Source organism: Lactuca saligna, chromosome 7 (genome assembly GCF_052625555.1).
Source record: "Lactuca saligna cultivar CGN05327 chromosome 7, ASM5262555v1, whole genome shotgun sequence".
Lineage (NCBI taxonomy): Eukaryota > Viridiplantae > Streptophyta > Magnoliopsida > Asterales > Asteraceae > Lactuca > Lactuca saligna.
The window spans coordinates 159,859,267-159,881,169 of record NC_136423.1 but is presented as its reverse complement, the minus strand read 5'-3'; the positions used below and the strand labels follow the sequence as shown (position 1 = coordinate 159,881,169).

The following is a 21,903-nucleotide window of genomic DNA, read 5'->3' as shown; positions in this document are numbered from 1 at the left end:
GAGTCAATACGGAGGATATCCTAAAAACAGCATTCCATACTCATGAAGGTCATTACGAGTTTTTGGTAATGCCTTTTGGCTTAACCAACGCTCCAGCCACGTTCCAATCATCGATGAACGATGTTTTTCGACCATTTTTAAGTAAATTTGTGTTGGTCTTTTTTTATGACATTTTGATTTATATCCGGTCGAAAGATCAACATTTGGAGCATGTGCAATGTGTTTTTAGCACACTCAGTGAAAATCAATTGTATGTCAATCGCGAGAAATGTAATTTTGGTCGGGAGGCAGTTACCTACTTGGGGAATGTCATCTCCAACCCGTTGACCCGGATAAAATACAAGCGATTATGAACTAGACTTCACCACAGAATGTGAGAGGATTAAGGGGGTTTCTTGGGCTTACCGGTTATTATCGGAAATTTATATGGAGAGATGCTTCTTGGGCTTACTGGTTATTATCGGAAATTTATACACGTCCCTATGGTATACTGTTTTTTTCAATTTTTAATAGTCTTTTTTAAATAATAAGTTCTAGTCCTAATAGTAGCACATACAAATCTTTGATCATTTCCCTTTGTAGGAAAAAGCATATTGAAAAGGTCATTAGTGTAACTTCCCCTTTTATTTACCAAGAACAAGGCAGGACATCAATATCGATAATAACATCATTACAACAAAATTTTACAATGGAACAATATTCAACAACTATGGAACAATTTGAATTTTGGTTAGTGAAATGGTCCTTTTACTGTTTCAACATTGGAACAAAACTGAAACCTATTTATTAATCAAACCATGATTGTTTTAACTTGACCGATTTACCCCTGGTGTACTGTTTAGAAAGAAATTGATTTACCTCAGGTTGAGAAGAAAATGACAGAATGTTCCAATTATGGTCCCTATAGTAGGGGTTCCAATTCCGGTTCCTTTGAGGTACTGCAATGCTAAAAACCAAAGTATTATTCTCCTATTAATACACATAATCAAGATAGGATTTTGATCAATATCAAGATTTTGAGCACTAGTATCCATGTCCTCCTCAAACTAAACACAGACGTACCAACTCACTTAACTAGAAAAGACCTTATTGCCCTCACTAACTCTACAACTAAAACTACCACCGGGAAAGACTGTTGTCAACTGCAATTTGGGATTAAAATCCTATTCTTTTTTTTTTTAGTTTTACCAAACAAAGAACTTGTATAGATTTGGAATCTAAATTCATCATAATCCCTTGGACCAAAAGCACCCTTAGAATAGAATTAGAATCTTAGTTCAATTTTACTTTTTCATTCTACATATATAACCAAAATTTCTCTTTCATGTCTTGTCATGCAGTGATTTGATTCAATCAGGCTCGATGATAATTCATATTCAGTTTATTCCTATGTGCTCAATGCTACCAAACCTTACAGCAAATTAACAATGATCTAAAAAAACAAGTGTTTGCGAAGATTTTATTGTTGGGTTAATCTTGATGGTTCGGTTAAAGTACGGGTCAAGTCGGTTATGGGTTTGAACGGGTCAGTCCAGGTTCTTTATGCACAGGTTAATAATGAAGATTTAGTCCAAAGAAGGACCTGGTGGAGCTTCAATAAACGTGGACTTAGTAGTCCTATCTTTGTGGCTTTAGCTAATAGTTTTCCTTTTTCTTAGCATGATTATTATTATAAATAGAGTAGGGTTTATCTTCTAGTTGGAGTAGGACGTGTATGTATGTATTTTCTGTTTTCCATGAATGAGCAATACACAGAAAATTGTCCTATCTTCAGATTGCATGTTCTTTCTTTTACTGTGAATATTAGTGCATGTTTGATCTTGTGTAGAGCATGTTCCAACATTTATATATAAAAGATGTTGGGTTGTGTAAATAGGGGGAGGGGAGGGGTGTTGTGGTCAATTAAATGGTGTAAGATTGGAATGATTTACTTAATAATAAGTTTTCAGCTTATTTAAGTGACATCTGATCTTGGAACAAAGAAAGAAGTTCATTGTATGCAGAAAAGTTTAAGCAAAATAGAGAAAAAGAACAAATAAACTAAGTTCAATACTTATCCATAAGACTATAACCAGATTTTACAGCTTCAAAGATATCTATGCAAGAACTTTCTTTGGATGTCAATGACAATCATATGTATCATTCATAATATAACTATAAAGAGGATTTCAATTGGGTATATGTTGGCTTCAATAACGGTGTGTTAACAATAATAAAGTAAATTCGGCCATAACATTTAGAAAGAGATACTACATTCAGCGGTAAGTCAAAACTCCAAACCTAATGTTTTTATCATGATGAAATGCTTGCTATTTATTTTCTTATTTTTCCAGGTTGTTTGTTTTTGCAGTAGGTGTATTATACATGTCTTTGTTGTATGGTCTTTACGTACCAGACTGGAGCTTTGAAGTCATGAACCAAAACTTTTCTTTATCGATACCAGAATATGGGAAAGAGACTCAAATCGTGAGTACTAAACATCTATTTGAAATGAAGACCTTGTAAATCCAAATCTCCCTTGCACCCCAACCTAATTCCGATCGACTACATCAATTATACTAACACTCATCTCCTTGATTTCGCTCAGAAAGAACGATACGAATTTAGGTATAAAAATTGCACCTGTATTAAACTATGCGAAGAGAATTAAGCACTACTCAATGAACTCCAGTCGGAGCGTTGACGCCTTCAGCACCGTCGAGGGCGGCGGCAAGAGAGAGAGCCAGAGCCCGGAGGCGATTCTACGCGTTGTCGGCCTTCGTTCACAGTTCTGGGGAGCTTAATTTAGGTTAAGGCGATATGATGCAGCATAGCTCATCCCTCGGAAATTCCCTTTAGTTGATTTTACCAAATTGCCCTTAGAATTAAAAAATAAAATTTTAATTTTACCAACCGATGGAAGTTGTAACGGATTACCGACATATTTAATTATGTTGCCAAACCGTCGCAAAAGACGGTGCTAGTATCCTAAAATCCATCGCAAACTGTCATTTTTTCCGACGGATTTTTTCCGTTGCTAAAATTTTGTCGATATTGCTCTGCTTTCTAGTAATGAGACACCAGACTTGAATCAAAGCAATTGCAAGTGATCAGGGTAGCAATTGATAGATTTTTGTATCTGCCGGTGCTTTATCCGGATCAAAGTACAGAAGAAGATCGGTTGAGCAAGGAATGTGTATTGAATTGATGTCTTGGTTTGATATTGCTCAAAATTGGTGATAAAAGTATGGTTAATACTTAATAGTTAAGATATAACCGTTATCAAGCCTCAGAATCAACCCAAAAGAGATCAGATATTGGGAGTTTCTTGTTATAAGGGTTATTGTTGACTTAACGTAGAAATTGATGTTAGTTAAATGAGTAAAGCAAGCCATATAGTTGTTTAAAAGCATGCAAGAAACACATTGACACAAAAATCGTCGAGAATATAGTCCAAGTTAGTATATCACATTTTAAAACAAGTATGCCTTTTATGTATCAAGGATACACATAGGCAACACAAGTCTAAGGTATATAAAAAATCTTACAACAAAAGTCTAACTCAAAGAAATATAATTGAAATACACATACTTAACAGTAAACAAACTAAAATCCTAACTCAGAGCAAATCCACATACTTAACAATAATTAGACTCAAATCCCTTGACCTTATACATCTTATCCTTGTCCTTCGAACTTGAAGTTATGATACTCCTGAGATACATGTTAAGGTAAGGATTATAACGTATCCATAGTATTTTAAATTTAAAATATGTAAATAATACAATCTTTGCTTAGATGCATATCTGGTTTGATATATAATTTAAGGGAAAACTTCAATAGAGAACCATTATAAATGGTTCTCCAAAGAACCAAACATTTTTTTCAAGTTTTAGACCTTATTCTTTATCGAAAAAACAAAAAACTAAAAATATCTAAATTCATAACTTCACATTATGCATGCTAATGTATTTTTCGGATTCACCGTATGAATTTAGATTCACAATTATGAATCTGCACAGATTCACACTGTGAATTCGACGAAACAAAAGATGTCCATATTTTTTATCGAATTTGATATCATTTGAAATATGATAAAAAGTTATGAATTCCTGTATTTTTAGTTTTTTTTATTGATTAAAAATATGCTCTTAAAGTTGAAAAAAAAGATTGGTTCTTTTGTTCCATGATTAATAATGGTTCTTTATTGAGTCTCACCCTATAGTTTAATAATGTTTTTGATTATGATGAAAACCTGAAAGTAACTATTAACAAGACAATGTTAAGAAACATATCTCGGTTAATCACACAAATATCTTGTAACGATTGCTTTCAAGTAACAAATGTAGTTTAAAAAAAATCCTTTATAAAAGTATCAGAGTTTTGTAGATGACGCTCATATAATATTGTCTTGGAAAATAGCTTCAAAGTTGTAAGGTAATATAAAGGATTATTGTACCTTTGTTTCTCCTTGTGTTACGAAGTTGCCTTACCCATCTGTCCTTCCTCTTTGTGGACTGATCACTATATCTTCCATATAGAAAGTTTCCAATAAAAATCCCAACAACCAGCCCACTTCCAACTCCACAGAATATAATGATCCAATCAATTCTTTCGCTTGGGAAGAGAGATTCGGACAAATTGGTTGGTGGTGGAAGTCTTGAAGCCTTTGAAATTTGACATTCCTCGGATAAAGGATGTCCACACAATCGAGAATTCCCCGTGTAGGAGCTCTTGTCGAATGTATTGAACTGCTTTCCCTGGGGTATGCGCCCCTCAAGATTGTTGAATGACACATTGAAAATTGAAAGGAAGTTGAGTTGCACCAACTGTTGAGGAATTTCTCCAGATAATTTATTGTGGGAGAGATCCAAAGCTTCGACATTCTTTAGAGATTCTAGTGAGGGCAGAACGTGTCCTGTAAAATGATTGTTGGAAAGATTGAGTGATTGAAGCCCTTGAAGATCTTGGATTGATAGTGGGATTTCTCCTTCAAAATGGTTACAAGAGAGATCAATAGCCATATCTATGGTTAAGATATGTTCGTACTGTGTATTGACAGCTTTGTGAATTACTCTTATTGTATAATCCCAAATGAAACCAGATGATTTGTCATTGACTTCCATAACAGATGATTTGCCAACAAATTTCATTGCATTCCAAGTCTGGAAGTACTTTTGGTCCAATTGACCACTAAAACCATTGTTAGAGAGGTCTATGATCCGTAACTTAGAGAAGTGTGTGGAAACAGCTGTGGAACCTTGAATTGGACCATAAAGTTTGTTGGACCGCAAATCAAGAACTTGCAACTCCGGAAGAGTTCCCATCCAAAAAGGAAATACATCATCAAAAGAGTTAGCTCCAAGAGAGAGAACCTTTAAATTGGTACAATTTGTCAATGATCTTGGGAGCTGACCCGTAAATCTATTTTCACTCACATCAAAACTTTTCAACATGCATCCGTGCATAAATGAATTCATAATTTTGCCATGAAAGTTGTTTCTGCTCAGATCCAAAAACGACAACGAATTGCTTAAGCTACCAAAACACAGAGGAAGTGTTCCACTTAGGTTGTTAGAAAACAAATCAAACATTTGTAGAGATTTCATTTCACATATCATTGGTGGTATTTCTCCGGTCAGATTGTTATTTTCGGCTGCATAAGCGATTGTAGTTTGTGGTGGAATTGGTAGCCGTCCTTGCACCTGATTATGACTGATGAAAAATAGTTGTAAAGATCTCCATGGGAGAAAACGAGGATGCTGATGAAAGCCAGTGATGGAGTTGTATGAAAGGTCAATCTTCTGTAATGTTTCTTTGCTGTTATTCCAAATCCACACCGGTACCAGGCCATCAATTTTGTTGTCATTGAGACGTAAGTCTATCAATTTATCTTGGAAGCGCAAAAAGGAAGGAAATTCCTTCAAGTTGCATGATTCGAGGTTGAATTCAATTAGTTGTGGTAATGTGTTATTGGTGTAATTGTTGGCAGAAAGTAATGATATCCTGTTATCACCTAACCTGAGAGTATCAAGTTTGTTGAGGTGTAGGAACATGTCTATGTCTACCCTCCCTTCGAGATTATTCGAGAATAGGCTAACAAATTGAAGACTTTTGAATTTGGAAAATGAGCTTGAAATTGGTCCTTGCAATTGATTTTCTTGAAGTTGTATATATGTTAGTTTTGTGAGGTTGAAAAATGATGATGGTATTTGACCAGTAAGGAAATTTCTTCCCATCGTGACCACACCAAGCTCGGTTAGGTTTGCAAGAGAGGGTGGGATTTCACCTTTTATGTTCATACCAGTTAGATGCAGTTCATTAAGTTTTGTTAGCTTGGCAAGCCAATTGGGCAAGCGTCCCTTTTTGAATTTGTTACCACCAAGATTCAAAACATTGAGTTTTAAAAGACTTGCCAATGAAGGAACAAAGCCTGTGAACTTATTGCCAGCAAGACTCAAGAAATTGAGTTGCGTCAAGTTAGAAAGCGAACCTGGAATGGTACCTGAGAAAGAGCAATCCGAAAGGCCCAATTTAAGCAAGCTGCTGTTATGAAATTCAGGAATGGAACCAATGAGGTTGGTATTTGATGCCACATCAAGTATTTCTAACTTTGGCATCTCAAGTATGGCTTTCGGGAATTCATTCTGAAGCAAACAATTATACAGCCCGATTGACCTCAAAGAAGAAAAGTTGGCTAAGAAATGAGGTACGGAAGAACTAATGTCAACCCATGAGAGATCGAGTTCTTCGAGTCCTGTTAAGTTTTGCAGTAGATTCTCGAAGCCACTAGGAGTTTGAAGCTTTAGTAGATTCATCGACAGATCTAAGGAAGACAGATGCATCAAGTGTGAGATTTCGTTTGGGATTTGGCCAGTAAACCCAGAATAAGAGAGATTGAGGGTTCTTAATTGCTTTAGATGAGCAATCTCAGATGGGATTTGAGATTCAACAAAGTTGTTCATGGCAAGGTTTAGGCTTTGAAGATGAACAAGGCTGAAGAGGGTGCTGGTAGAATTGATATGCCCGCAAAGAGAGCATTCACTCAAGTCAAGGCCGATCACATGACCATTTTCATGGTAATTTCTGCACTCAACCCCATACCACGAACAACAATCAAAACCAGCATCTGATGCATTGCTAGTTGGCTTCCAAGACTGGAAGGTTTGAAACCAACTAGCATTGCAAAGCGCATCATCTTGATGAATTAAGCTTTGCTTAAACTGAAACAAGGCTGAGCATTCCTCATCATGGCTAGGTGATGATCCTGTGCAGGTGAGTGTGAACAAAACGTATAAAAGGGAGATGGCTTGCAACAAGCTGAAGTGATTCATGTATGAAGCCATGAAAGAAAGTAGGTTTAATATTTTGATTGTCTATGGACGGGTAACGTTCATTATATAGACCTTCTCCAAGATTAGCAACCATACCTAGATAAGATGTCACGTGGTTAAGAGGGAGGGGAACCAATGAAATATTGTAGCTCAAGAATCAACTAATAAAACTAAAAAAATACGATATATAGAAGAGAAAATTATAGAATATAGACCAAATACAAGGAAAAAAGACCTTCGTTTATTTGCAAAAATTTAATAATAATCTAAAAATCTTGTATTAGTATCGTTTTTTCTGAAATCTATAAAAGTTGGAATGTTAAAAACAATTGATTTCTCTACTAATGTTTTCAGATAAATTAGTATATATTACTTTAATCTTTAGTTGTTCCATTTGTCTAATTTTGTGCTAAATAATAATAATAACCTAGCATCTCTTTAGAAAAGGTTCTGAATTAACAAAAGTTCAAAATTTATTGTATGCTTAACTATTAATTATTTCATAAAAATTTTGAATGTCAATTCAAATTACAATTTCCAACTGTGATGATTTAACAAATACACATGTCAAAGGTCATACGCATTAATTTCTTACCTAATAAATGATGAAAGTATTCAAAAGTTCAATATAGAATTAAAAATATATTACATTTGATGTAAAATAGTGATACAGATTCTTGAGAATTTAATATAAATGTGAAATATAAATATTCTATAAATAAAGAAAGAGTTTGATACAAATAATAATACATATATCATATGATATATGTATTTATTGATTATATATTTATTAATATTGTTATATATATACATATATGATTATATATTTATATATTTATTAATTGAGGTACCCAAAGTCACTATACTACGTCGTTTTATATCATATATATACATTGTGGTTGTCCAAAGTTCTTATAATTCAACTTTTAACTTGATTTATTTCCACGATTTTTATAAATTTCACATTTATCATTCTCTTATATAATTTTTATTTCTAATTAATATATATATATATATATATATATATATATATATATATATATATATATATAACAAAGTAGCTATTCGACAAAAATATGTGATGTAAGAAGAAGATAATAATGAAATTTTGAAAATCTTGAAAATAAATCAAGTTAGGGTTGAAATTTAAGAACATTATAATAAATATATCAAACAAAACAACGTATTATAATGAGTTTGGATACTTAAGCTTATGTATCCTTAAGTGTATATTGACTTTTCCCATATAATTAACAAATAAATAATTAAACTATATCAAAAAAAATATTTTTGAAATGGATGGCAGTCATGCGTGGCACACTTGGTAAGTGAAAGAGAGCAACAAAAACAGAAGTCTTACAAATATTTGTAAAATAGAACTGATCCATGGATCTTTTGGCGACTTGCTAGTATCTTTTTATTAATACTCGTTTTCTTCAAATTCTTTTCTTAATTCCTTCTTTTACAATACACCTAAAATATTATCTATAGTAAAAAAAAAAAAATTTAAAAATAGCCAAGTAGTAAGTCAACTATAGACGACTTCATGAAAGTCTTCTTTTTGTCCTTTTAGAACGTATAGCATAGACAAACACTAATAAGATGGAGCCCTCGACACAGCCTCACAACGTCCCTAATTAATGTGTTGGTTATTATTATTATATATTTATATATAATAATAATAATAATAATAATAATAATAATAAATATATATATAATAATAAAATGAGAAAGAAAACCAACACATTAATTAGGGACGTTGTAAGGCCTGTGTTGAGGGCTCCATCTTATTATATATATATATATATATATATATATATATATATATATATATATATATATATATATAGAGAGAGAGAGAGAGAGAGAGAGGGAGAGAGAGAGAGAGTCAAGATCAAATAAGAAGGAAATTTTTGGTAGGAAGGTAAGAAGTTTTTTTCTACATATTTTTTTCGCGAACAAACAAAATGAATCATTAGATAATTCATTTGTAAGATGATTCACAAGAAAAAATTCTCAAAAAAACATTTCGATGATTCATTTATACAATGATTTTGTTGTTATTCACTAAAATTGTCATAAAAATGAATTTTTTCTTAATTTACTTAAAAATGAATCAAAAAGATGTATTTTTAGAAATTTTTTCTTATGAATCATCTTACAAATGAATCATCTTGATTCATTTATTTTTTTCGTCATAAAAATATGTAGAAAAAAAAATTCTTACCTTCCTATCAAAAAAAATTTCTTACTGGATCTATATATATATATATATATATATATATATATATATATATATATATATATATATATATATATATATATATATATATATATATATATATATATATAGAGAGAGAGAGAGAGAGAGAGTTAGGTTCATGTGAGACGGTCTAATTTTGTGAGACCGTGAGACGCATTTTTTTAATTTTTTTAATTTTTTTTAGTTAATTCAAGTTCCGAAAATAATATTTAAAAAAAGAATTTTTGGATTTTCCATTTATTTTGCATTTTAAAATTATTTTTTTAGAACATGTCAGTGTAATATTCTATTAGAATATTTCACGTATTTTTCAAAAAAAAAAAAGGAATTTATTTTTATTTTTTTATTTAATTCAAGTTCCGAAAATAATATTTAAAAAAGAATTTTTAGATTTTTCCATTTATTCTGCATTTTAAAATTATTTTTAGATTTGGTCTCACGGTCTCACAAATTAGAATGGTTTCAAATGAACCTGAACCTATATATATATATATATATATATATATATATATATATATATATATATATATATATATAGAGAGAGAGAGAGAGAGAGAGAGAGAAAGACTAAGGTTCAATAAAGAACCATAATTAACCAATGAACCAATTGTGAAAGTTAGAAATTATAACGATCAACGGCCAAGGAAATAAATGTACACTTTTACATTGGACGCACACACACCAGATTATAACAAAAAATTCACCTTTAAAAAAAACTCACCACTTTTTTTCGTTTAAAATTTTTTAGACCATGTTTTTTATTGAAAAAACCGAATATACCGTTGTTCATAATTTTTCGTCATCTTTCTATAGAGATCCATGATAATATATAAAAAACAAACTTATTTTTTTCTAAAAAACCCACTTCATTTTCTTTGATGAAAAAAGTTAAGGTCTATTTTTCTATAGAAAAAAATTAATAAATATATCAAAATTCATATTTTTTTTTTTGTACTTTTTAAACAAATGTTCATATTCATGTTAAAAAAACGATATTTCAGTTGTGATTCAAATTGTGAACCTGTTTAGATTCATAAACCTCCTCAGATTCACAGTGTGCATAATAATAAGTCAGATTCACAGTGTGAATCTGAATTGATCGGAGTTTTTTCAAATTGTGAATTTTAAATTTGAAATATTTACAATTTAGATTTACAGTGTAAATCTACACTGATCGAAGTGTTTTTTTTTTTTTTTTTTTTTTTTTTTTTTTGTGAATCTGAACTGTTCGAGATTTTTCATATTATGAACATTAAAAACTGAAATATTTACGGTTTAAACTCACAGTGTGAACCTACAATGTTCGAGGGTTTTTTTTTTTTTTTTAAATCGGTGTTGATGTTTATTAATAGAGTACAAAAAATTAATATTTTTGTATAATTAGTTTTTTTTTTTGATAAAAATAAACTTAAATATTGAAGAAACTAAAAAAAATTAAGTGGGTTTTTTTCGAAAAAAAAAAAGTTAGTTTTTTATATATCATCATGGATCTCTATGGAAAGAGGACAAAAAATCGTGAACAATAGTATATTCGATTTTTTTTTTCGATAAAAGACTTGGCCTAAAAATAATTTTAAATGAAAAAAGAAAGTGAGTTTTGTTATAACCCGGTACATGTGGGTCTAGTATAAAAGTTTACAATCCTTCCTTCTGTCGTTGATAGCTTTAAATTCTGATGTTTTGGATTGATTCCTTTGTTCCTTGATTAATAATGGTTCTATATTGAACTTCTCTCTCTCTCTCTCTCTCTCTCTCTTTATATATATATATATATATATATATATATATATATATATATATATATATATATATATATATATATATATATATATATATAGAGAGAGAGAGAGAGAGAGAGTTAGGTTCAATTGTTTAAACTAAGTATTGTGTTAGTGTATGCATAAATGTAGATCAATTAAAAATAAGTAAAAAAGATTAAATAATTAAATAAATAAACAAGGGTATTTTAGTAATTTGATAATTAGTTTCCACAAATAATCCTAATAATCTTGCTAGCATTCAATTTTAACCTAATTTATTTTCTTATATACAGTCGATGTCTTCCATAAAAAAAGAATGAACTGAAACAAAAAAGAAGGGCTTTATTTCCCCGTGTTCATCACCTGACTAATAGATCGGGCAAAGATCGGGGAGAAGCATCGGGGTATTCCGATTTGACTATAATCATTCGTCTAGATTTGGAATACAAGCTCTGTTTATATCATCGAGGGGGTACAAAGCGCAAAACCCTAATTTGCTCACTGATACTCAGTCCCGTGAATTAACTCTCAAATCTTAATCTGTTCTGATTCTATCTATTTCATCGAATTCTTCCTGTGATGATCGCTTTGTGTTATCATCATCTATACTATGGCTGTGAAATAGAAAAAATCACCAAAATCAAGCCTCAAACTTCATAGCAGCCACGTTTCTCCTCTAAAGTTTGAGAAATTGTTCAATCCATAAGCTTTTTGGGACAAGGTTTGCTTTCTGAATTCAATCTATTTTTGTATTTCTCATAAATTTATGTATCAAATATGACCGTCACAATGTATTTCCATCCTTGATCATGTTACGTTATGGTAAAATGTCACATGTAAACCTTCGTCTGTAGGGGAATTTGATTTGTGATTTATTTCTAGGTTCCATGTTCTGTTGGTTTCCATGAATAAAATTTATGACACCTTATTAATTATGGTTAATTGTATCTGCAAACCAAACACGTGGCATCTCGCCGAGAATCGTATGGGCATAGATAAGTGAACGCTAGAATCTAGATGCAAGATTATGACACCTAACACTACTAGAAAAACAGCCTTTTACGACGCTCATTGCACGTCGTAAAAGGCTCAGACGACGCGCAAATGCGCGTCAAGGAAGGCCATGTCATAAAGAGAGACGACGCGCTTTTGCGCGTCATCTACAGACGACGCGCATTTACGACGCTCATTTACGACGCGCAATTACGACGCGCGTTTAAGACACGCAATGCGTATCAAGGAAGGCCCTGTCATAAAGGAAGACGACACGCATTCGCGTGTCGTAACCTTACGACACGCGTGTTAATGAAACGCAATGCGTATCAAGAAAGGCCCTGTCAAGAAAGGCCATGTCATAAATGAAGACGATACACATTTTTGCGTATCGTAATTTTAAATTTTTTTTAAAAAAAAATTATTTATAGATTTACTGATTTTCAAATTAAATTTGCATTTCATGTCTCACAATACAAAAAATACAATATATTGCACAAAATTTAATGTCATATAAATAATCATTCCAATAATAGACAAATGTAACATTTCAACATTTTTTTATATAATTAACTAAATTGTTCGCCAAATTTCCTAAACTACCAACATACTTTTCTATGAAGAGCATTAACACTATTCTTTTCCATCAAAAACTTCAAACCTGCATAATTAAATTAATGTTTAATCAGCTACAGGTCAATAAGGTAGATTTAAACAAAAGATTTTCATAATAGTAAGATTTTACTTACCACTGTTGTTAATGACATTGAAAGAAGCAGCCCAACAAATACCCCCTCAGAAGGATTACTACCACATAATTGTTGATATTTGATACTTTGTTACTAAATGAAACCAAAAACAAAGTTAAAAAGTAAACAAAATCAGAAGGTTTTAGTCAAACTTACAGAGGCTGTATTTCCAAATATTACTACATGACATTGATTGAACCATCTGCAGATTTACCATTTTGTCCCTATGAGATTCACTATTGAACACATTCTACAGTTTGTAAACTATAATATATATATATATATATATATATATATATATATATATATATATATATATATATATATATATATAATCATTGTGAAAAGCAAGAAATTAGAAGTGGAATGTGATTGCATACCATCAAACTATATAAAACATAAACAAATTAACCACTGCACATGTTAAATGAAAAAAGTAAAGCATATGATAGTAAGCAATTTAAAAAAATAGGAAAAACCTACCCGAGATTGAGAAAGAAAGGTTTGGTTCTGCTTCTTAGGTATTATTATAATGGATGAGCGGAGAGACATATATGATTCTGGTTATCCAAACATAATGGGCTCATTTTTTGGGTTGGACAAAAGAAAAGATTGCAATCTTTTTTTGTCTGGTCTCAATGGACGTCAAAGTAGTACAAGTAAGATAACTTCTGTTAATTATTATTTATTAGGTGAGGTCCAGTCTTGGACCATCTGTTGTACCATACATACAAAAATTACATATTATCCACAAATACATATTTATATATTTCAATTTTTATTATCATTAACACAATCTACTTTGAGCTTTTTGTTTTTCTTATTCATCTTTAGCATTGTACATTCAACATCTTATTAGGACCTAAATGTTTTCCATTTGGATGACATTGTGGTAAAAATTTTAAAGTAAAAAATTATAACACAAAGGAACGAAAGTAGGATGCTATAATAAAAATACATCATCATATATGCTATTTTTTTTGGTTCAAAAAACAATTTAAGAGGTTATAAACATCTGGTAAAGGTATGCTAGATCAACCCATTGGACCTACTTTTTTAGGTATATCTATCAATAAAATATGAGTATAAAAAACAATTCATTTGGTGCTAGTAAACAAGACAAGACACTCTTTAAAATGATATATCTAAAGAAATTATAAAAGCAAAAGCATACCTGATGAGAAGCATTAATTCTTGGCGCATCCCACCAAAGTTTGAACTGCTTCCGGCCACAATCACTGCTTTCTTAATATTTCCCACCTGATTGGTTAGTGGTTACATACCACACATAGAAAATAAGACTCATATCTATATTTACCAAAGTAATAAATTAAAAGATTTGTATTGTACCTGAATCGGAGCAGTAGTGGTCCACTTCCTTCGCTTTTCAAGTTCCACTTGTTTTATACCATACAAAGAAGGGTCTCTAGCAGCTACAAAAATAGTCTTTTCCAGCTCATCCACCTTCCCTATCACAAAAATTCATTTTCAGAACTCAAAACAGATTTCATCTTTCTTAATTTGTCTTGTATTTCAGATACATACCTGCCATTCAATGCTCTCGCAATTGGAAAGGAGTTCCTTTCTCAGCTAGGATTGCTCCCCGCTGACGCGTTCCCATTCATGAAAGCTGCCCTGGAGGCTATCAATCAAAAAATAAATGATTATAAGATGATAAAACACTAACATACTTTCCCTATACCAGGAGGATCGTAGAGAAGAACAGCAGAGGGCTTACATAGCCCAGATGAAAACAAATCTTTATGCAGAAAGGGGAGCTGTAAATGCATTACCAATATGTCACAACTTATGCCAAAGCTTACAACAACCAACTGGAATTCAAGATTCCATTCCTATGTAGTATGTACCTGAACTGTATAAAGAATAGATTTTTTCACATCTTCCAGCTCACCAACATCCTCCCACTTAACATTAGCGACCTACACACACACATACACAAATCAAACTTATTACCCTGTAGAATAGATGTAATGCCACCAACCATTTTTTATTTTACACACCTTGGGATTCCCCAAAGCTGATGCATTCCTTTTCTTTAACCGCTCCAAAGCTTTGACCATGAATTCTTTGTTGTCACCCAACTTCTCAAAGCTACTGCCATTAATAGGAATCAAACTTGAACTAGCATCAGCAACTAAAGCCCTAATATCCCTTGGCATGAAACCAAAAGTCTGTCCAAACATATCTTTTACAACATCCTCTATACAAGTCTGCAAGGAGCATACATCATTCTTTAGATTTTAAGATAAATATATGTATACAGTAAAATGTTCTTATTCTTATTCTTACTTACATCTGGAACCAATTTAGGGATAAGGTGAAGTGACTGGGATAGCATTTCCACTCTCTGGTCTTCGGTCAAACCTCCCATTTTCGTTTCATGGCTAAAACAACGCCTAATTGTAGGTGGCAACCCTTCAGAGTTATCAGCAGCTGCAACTAGCAGCACAAGATGGGTATTAACCGTGTTCATATGCTGCATAATGAGAGTAAAACAATGAGCAACCAATAGATAATTGACATGTTTTTATGGCAGAAATCATCATCTCAAAATATCAACCTCTGCTTCTTCTTCTTCATCTTCATAATCATCATCTTGTCTAAATGGCTCGGTGAATTCCCTAATGACAGATGCAACTTCAGAATTCATACCAACTTGATCATTTTGTGAACCATCATTAGAGCTCAAATTGCCGAAAGCTTCAAAATTTCTGAAGAAGAAGCCCTAAGCAGCTGCATATCCATGAACCATAACAAGAGTTAGTGAATCCTCCTTGCTGTCGAAGGTGAAAATGTTGATAAATCTTGGTTCATTGCTGGAACAACGAAACCTGAGATGCATGGAGTGTGTGCAACTGTTAACAAATTATCAGAATAGGATTGAGAAGCAGAAAAGTACGGGGGGACGATCTCGCACCTAAGAAATCAAACAAGAATGAGAATAAGGGAGAAGGAACAAAGAATACCTGAGATGCATAAAGAGTAAAACTGGGGATCGTGGAATGAAGAGGAGATCGCGGTCTCCTCCATAGGGATGTGAACGAACCCTAACAAATCAACTCCGAAAATATAGGCATCTTTCACTTAGATCGATTGAAGATAATGAAATCGACTGGAGACATTGAAGCGAACGATTGAAGATAGTTGAAGAGATAAGAGTATAACAATATCAAGAAATATAACCTAAAACTTTGAATCAACAATGCCATGAAATCGAACCGGAGGGTGAAGAAGGTGCGACTTCATCCAAGTTCTCATCGTCTGAATTAATTAGGGATTTAAATCTGGGTTTTTTCTATTGGGCGTTTTAGGGATGATGTGCTAGGGTTTTTCCAGGATGATGAGTTAGGTAGGGTTCAAAATCGAATTGAAATATCGGGGCTTTATATGAATGAATGAAATATGAAACAGCGATTTGATTTTCATGTTAAATATTTTCCGAATGAATAAGAAGATGATTATGGTGAAAGAGAAGGGTGGAGAGAAAGGTAGGAGAAAAGTAGAATGTGTGGATTGATTTCATGAGGGTTGACCCACTCATCATTGTTAGCTTCCATCCCTAAAGTCACCGGTGTGGCGTCTATTTTCTTTGGAGCCACCGTCGCTGCCATATTCTTTCCCTCAAGCCAGAATCTCTGCGAAGATCAATGAGATGAGACAACATTTGTTGCAGCCATGGAAGATCTCTACGAAATTGCAGATTGGGTTTTAGGTTAGAGAAAGAGATAAAGAGAGAAAGCGAGAGAGAGAGAGGGGGGGGGGAGACGAAGACCCTAGGCTTCTTTCTTGGTAATTGGAATAGGAGGCGGGGTTTTAATTTTTGAGATTTCATTTCCCGCTTGAAACGCGTGTTTCATTAAAAAAATATAAAGCGACACACTTACATGACGCACATCTTATGAAAGGCATCCTCCGTATTTCTTTTTTTTTTCTTTTCTGACACTAAGTTTAGGGCTTGCACAAAAAGCACATCCTCTATCCTTCAAATTTTAGAAGAGATGACATTATTTTTGGGGCACACACTTTTACGTATCGTAAATCACCGCGTGTCATTGTTTGCGCGTCATTAAAGGTCTTTTTTCTAGTAGTGTAATTAATATAGGGTTTAATGTTTGCGCTAATAAATTTATATGGTTATTCTGGTACATAACAAATTCAGAAGGAAAATAAGATGATCATAACTATGAGTACGAATAGGAGTTTCATGAAGCTTCTTTATGGAAATTAAAAAGAGAAAATTTGCTATCAAGTATCAATGTTAGCTGACTCAACTTTGGCTATTATCTATTTATACGACTTGAATTTAACCTGAGTTACCTTATAAGCACTAACTGTCTATCAATCTTGGTATGAATGAATGAAAGGATATATCGGGGATAGATTTTTGGGAAAATGGAAAAAATAGCAACATTCTTTTTTTTAATCCATGATAGCAACATACTTATATTCATGTTTATTAATAACAGTCTTGCTTTAATACTTACTTATGTTCATGTTTATCAATAACAATCTTGCTCTATTGGAATGGAATCACGAATTCCAATTCTATTAGAATGGAAAGACGAATTCCAATTATGTTGGAATCACAGATGTTGATGCTTGAAGAACAGACCACAAAATTGAAATGTACCACATTATTTTTTAGATTGTATTAGTCGTTGTTAGATTTTGATGTTTTCTTTTCCATTTTGATTGTTTTTTTGTTTTATTCCTTAACAGTGAATGTAATTCTTAACAATTGTTACGCGTATTCTATAAAAAATAATGTGTTTTTTGTTTTTATTCTTCAATTGATTATTCAAGGATTTTTTATTCTATAAGAAGTTTTTAAATTCATGATCAAGAAATAGGTTCAAGAATATTTTTATTATTTATGGTTCAAGAATATTTTTATTTTTGAATATACTCATAAACATATTCTGTCAGAATGTCCGAATTAAAAAAATTATAATACGTAAAATCGGATTTTTAAAATTAATACAATCTATGATCCATTAAAAAAAATGCAATTTTCTTTTATTAAATCTATATTAATTGACTAAATTACCCTTGTAATTAATTAAGATGATATTTTCAATTATATTTAGGGGGTGTTTGGATTAGATTTTTAACTTATTGCTTATAGTTTATTTGTGGTGGGAATAAGCAATAAGCACCTCTTTTTTTCCTATCCAAACACCCCCTTAATGCAATATAATCACTTTTTTAAAATAAGTAAATTTGATTGGCCCACATTTATGCATACAATAACACAATAATTACTTTGAATAGAATAACCTAAGCATATATATATATATATATATATATATATATATATATATATATATATATATATATATATATATATATATATATATATATATATAGGTTTAGGTTCTATAGAAAATAAAAAACCCTAAAAATCATAAAAATGCATATTTTTCAACATACAAAGTTAATTCGAGCACAACCGATTATAGAGCAACATATAACACGTATTGAATTCCAACATTTGGTTATACCCTTACAGACTCATGGTGAGCAGTTAGCACCTGAAGCTGTCCTATTTGCCTAAAATTGTGAAATCAGAATCAAATGTAAATAGTCAAGTTCTAATAAACTATAAGAGGGATTGAAGAGTATAAGTATTTATCTTTATTTGTTATTCATTTATTTTCAAATTAAGGGTTAATACCTGAACTTCACTTTAATAAGAACTCCGTCATGTTCATCTGTGAAAACACAAAAATCAAATCAATAAAGTCGCTGATGAATGTATCATAAAATTCCAGGGGTATTTTGAAGATGAACAAGGCTGAAGAGGGTGCTGGTAGAATTATCTTTTGCTCAAGTCAAGGCCAATGACATGACCATACTCATGGTCATTGCTGCACTCCACACCATACCACGAACAACAATCAAAACCAGCATCCGATGCAATGCTTCTGGGCTTCCAAGATTGGAACGTTTGAAACCAACCAGTAGCACAAAACTCATCATCTTGATGAATTAAGCTTTGCTTACACAGATACAAGGTGGAGCATTCCTCATCATGGGTTAGTGATGATCCACTGCAAATGAGGGTGACCAAAAAGTAGAAAAGGGAGATTGTTTGCAACAAGCTGAAGTGACTCAAGTATGAAGCCATGGAAAAAGGGTTTGAAATATTTTAATTGTCTGTGGACGTGCAATGTTCTTTATATAGACCATTTGTATGTTGTTCAACCATAAATGAATAAGACAAGCACTATCTAGAGAGAAATGAAGCATGACTCCCCATAGTGGAAAGATAATAAACATATTGCTTTTGCTTTAGCTAGGTAAATGAAGAATCAACTGCTAAGCCAAAGAAAAAAACTGGGGAAAGAAAATATGGACCAAATACATGAAATGATGATATATTATTATTTATTATGTTTATTATAAAAATATGTTTTTAAGCATTTTGTATTTTTTTATTTCTTAAACTTTAACAAAATTTTCTTTTTCAGCAATTCGTGGCCTAGCTTTAATAATTGCATTTATGGATAATGTCATTAAATAGTAACCAAGTTTTAAATTTGTTCCACATAAGCACATCAAATCTTTGCTTGAACTAGCTTAATTAACCACCCAAGTTTTTTTAATTCCTCTGTTATGAACCAGTATACCTTTTTGTTTCATTTCTATGTAGTTTGAAAATAGAAATACCAGCTACGTGTTCTTATGGATCTTGTTTCACAATGGTCCTATTCACTTTCTTAGGGATGAGAAATGAAGGTTCACATTGGTAAAATGAAGCACAAATAGTAGAGAAAACTTTTCCATTTAGTTTTTATGTGTTGATAGTTCCTTGATTCTAGCTTGTACGCTTTAGCTATTTATAGATTTTATATGTAATGTTCAGGGTTAGGAGTATGTAGAGGGTTATAAGAAGGGGATCAATTATTGTGGCACTGAATGTTGCTCATCCGGCTCTTAAAGAAGGTACTTTTGACTTTTTGTTACTATTTCATGACATAGTCGCTTGTTTTTATTAGAGCATGGGTTGGCCTAATCTGATTGTGGACATTAATTAATTGGCCTTTTGACATATAATTCTAAAGGGGAAAATCAACTTTCCCCTTTTTTTGAACAACAAAAACCAACTATTAAAAAAATCCTCTACCGGTTTGTTGTTTACATTTGGGTTTTTGTTTTGGATGAAAATTATTTGATTCACCGGAAACCCCCGAACAACACCCCTTATTGCTTGTTACCCTTATTTTTATACACTCGGTGTACATTCAAAGATGGATGAAATTGCTTGTTACCCTTATTTTTATGTAGGTTGGGCTGCTTTTGCCATCTTTTGTTTACCATTTTTAAAATATAAACTTAAATTAATCCCCCTTTTATTATTATTATTATTATTATTATTATTAATCTCTTATGAATTTGATATTATTTTGATTTTTAACTTTTCTTCCTAGAATATATTTTAACCCAAAACACTTAGAAGTCAAGAACATATTACACACGTGTGAACACCATTATTCTGGTTTACCATCATAGTCAATCCACTTGTAGTGTGAACATTAATGGCGGTCCACAAACCAAAAAAACAAGATACAATGGTCATGTATTGTTTTCCTCCAAGTGTTCTTGCTAGAGCTACAGGAACAACCACATGCAAACTGTTGAACCTTTAGAGATATTAACAAAAAAAAAAAAAAAAAGTGTGTAGTATAAGTTGCTCCAGACCTCTGCTAGGCGTCTACAATCGCTAATTTTTTGCAAGAACTTTTCCCAAAATCAAACCCAATAAGCTTTATGGTTTTCCCAAAAATTCATATATTTTTTTTTTCAAACATTTATTTTTAACTTTTTTGTTGTTAATTGTATAAAAACAAGTTAGTTCTAACATTAATCCATCCGGTTCCAACACTAATATAAGTCCACATGCTCACCAATTATATTAAATCCCACATTCATTATTACCCCATACACTCATGAGATTCCACAACTCAATTGAAGTTCTTCTGGCCCTAAGCATAACAATGCAAAATCTAATATTATATTTTTGAAGCATCAACTTCTGAACTATGATCTTTATATAAAAAAATAAATAACACATTTAAGAAAATGTGAAAAATCAAAAAATATAAATATGTGGACCAATTGATTATATTGATCTATATATTTACTAACTAAGTATTTTAACTATTTTTTTATAAGAATAAAAATAGAACTAAAATCAATAATATTCAATAGTTATATTATTTTGAGAAAAAACATCATAAATGGTCTCTGTGGTTACCCAAAATCTGAAGTTTAGTCCCCGTGGTTTAAAAACCTCATAAATGATCCCTGTGCTTTCAAAACTTTTGACGATTGGTTTTTATTGCTAGCTCCGTTAAATTTTGTTCGTTAACTAAAGGGTATTTTCGTCATTTCACTACCATAGGGACCATTTGTGATGTTTTCACTTATTTTTTTTAAAAGAGAATAATATGCAGATGGTCCTCTCTCTCTCTCTCTCTCTCAAACCAACCCACCCACCTTTGTCTTTCTCCCTCGTCTCCAAGAAATGACGAAGAGGATGAAGAAATGACGAAGAGGAGGAAGAAAGGAGATTAGACCATGATTTAAGCTAATTTGAGCAGGTTTGGAGAGTTCAGTCGATGATCAGGAGACATATATACACAAGTTTGTATTTATATGTCTTTTCTATATTATTATCACCATCTTCATCTATTTCTGGTTTGAAAATGAGACATAGATCTCCCCTGCCAACTAATTGGTCTTGATGTATTCGATTTCTTGATTTTCTGGGTATTGCAATGATTGAATTCAAGTCCAAGTTA

At 31.9% G+C, this 21,903-nt stretch overlaps 2 protein-coding genes and 1 long non-coding RNA gene across 5 annotated transcripts in view; all 3 read right to left on the bottom strand.

Moving 5' to 3' along the window:
* Positions 1 to 2,774, bottom strand: part of LOC145006088 (uncharacterized) — a 32,328-nt gene extending 29,554 nt beyond the window's left edge. Inside the window, exons 1-3 of one of the 2 annotated variants that reach the window (XR_013662776.1) lie at positions 2,623 to 2,774; positions 2,393 to 2,530; positions 859 to 946 (exon numbers count right to left, since the gene is read on the bottom strand). This is a non-coding gene — a long non-coding RNA (uncharacterized LOC145006088). The remainder of the gene's footprint in view (positions 1 to 858; positions 947 to 2,392; positions 2,531 to 2,622) is intronic. The other variant, XR_013662775.1, reaches the window with a different exon arrangement.
* A 642-nt stretch (positions 2,775 to 3,416) lies between these two features.
* LOC145004979 (receptor-like protein 7) lies at positions 3,417 to 7,376 on the bottom strand. The gene is made up of 2 exons (XM_078964011.1): positions 4,439 to 7,376; positions 3,417 to 3,693 (listed from the first exon to the last, which is right to left on the bottom strand). The coding sequence occupies exons 1-2, from the start codon at positions 7,323 to 7,325 to the stop codon at positions 3,683 to 3,685; spliced, it is 2,898 nt and encodes a 965-aa protein (XP_078820137.1). The 5' UTR covers positions 7,326 to 7,376; the 3' UTR covers positions 3,417 to 3,682.
* Positions 7,377 to 12,848: 5,472 nt separating this feature from the next.
* LOC145006592 (peroxisomal ATPase PEX6-like) lies at positions 12,849 to 19,324 on the bottom strand. 2 transcript variants are annotated; one of them, XM_078965672.1, is made up of 13 exons: positions 18,774 to 19,324; positions 16,066 to 16,785; positions 15,660 to 15,832; positions 15,393 to 15,575; positions 15,100 to 15,309; positions 14,947 to 15,018; positions 14,817 to 14,856; positions 14,624 to 14,720; positions 14,429 to 14,547; positions 14,253 to 14,338; positions 13,235 to 13,314; positions 13,079 to 13,136; positions 12,849 to 12,990 (listed from the first exon to the last, which is right to left on the bottom strand). In XM_078965672.1, the coding sequence occupies exons 3-8, from the start codon at positions 15,747 to 15,749 to the stop codon at positions 14,665 to 14,667; spliced, it is 651 nt and encodes a 216-aa protein (XP_078821798.1). In that variant the 5' UTR covers positions 15,750 to 15,832; positions 16,066 to 16,785; positions 18,774 to 19,324; the 3' UTR covers positions 12,849 to 12,990; positions 13,079 to 13,136; positions 13,235 to 13,314; positions 14,253 to 14,338; positions 14,429 to 14,547; positions 14,624 to 14,664. The 2 variants fall into 2 exon arrangements, with proteins under 2 accessions (XP_078821798.1, XP_078821797.1); XM_078965671.1 differs by lacking the exon at positions 16,066 to 16,785 and having other exon boundaries at positions 13,079 to 13,280.
* Positions 19,325 to 21,903: the final 2,579 nt, after the last annotated feature.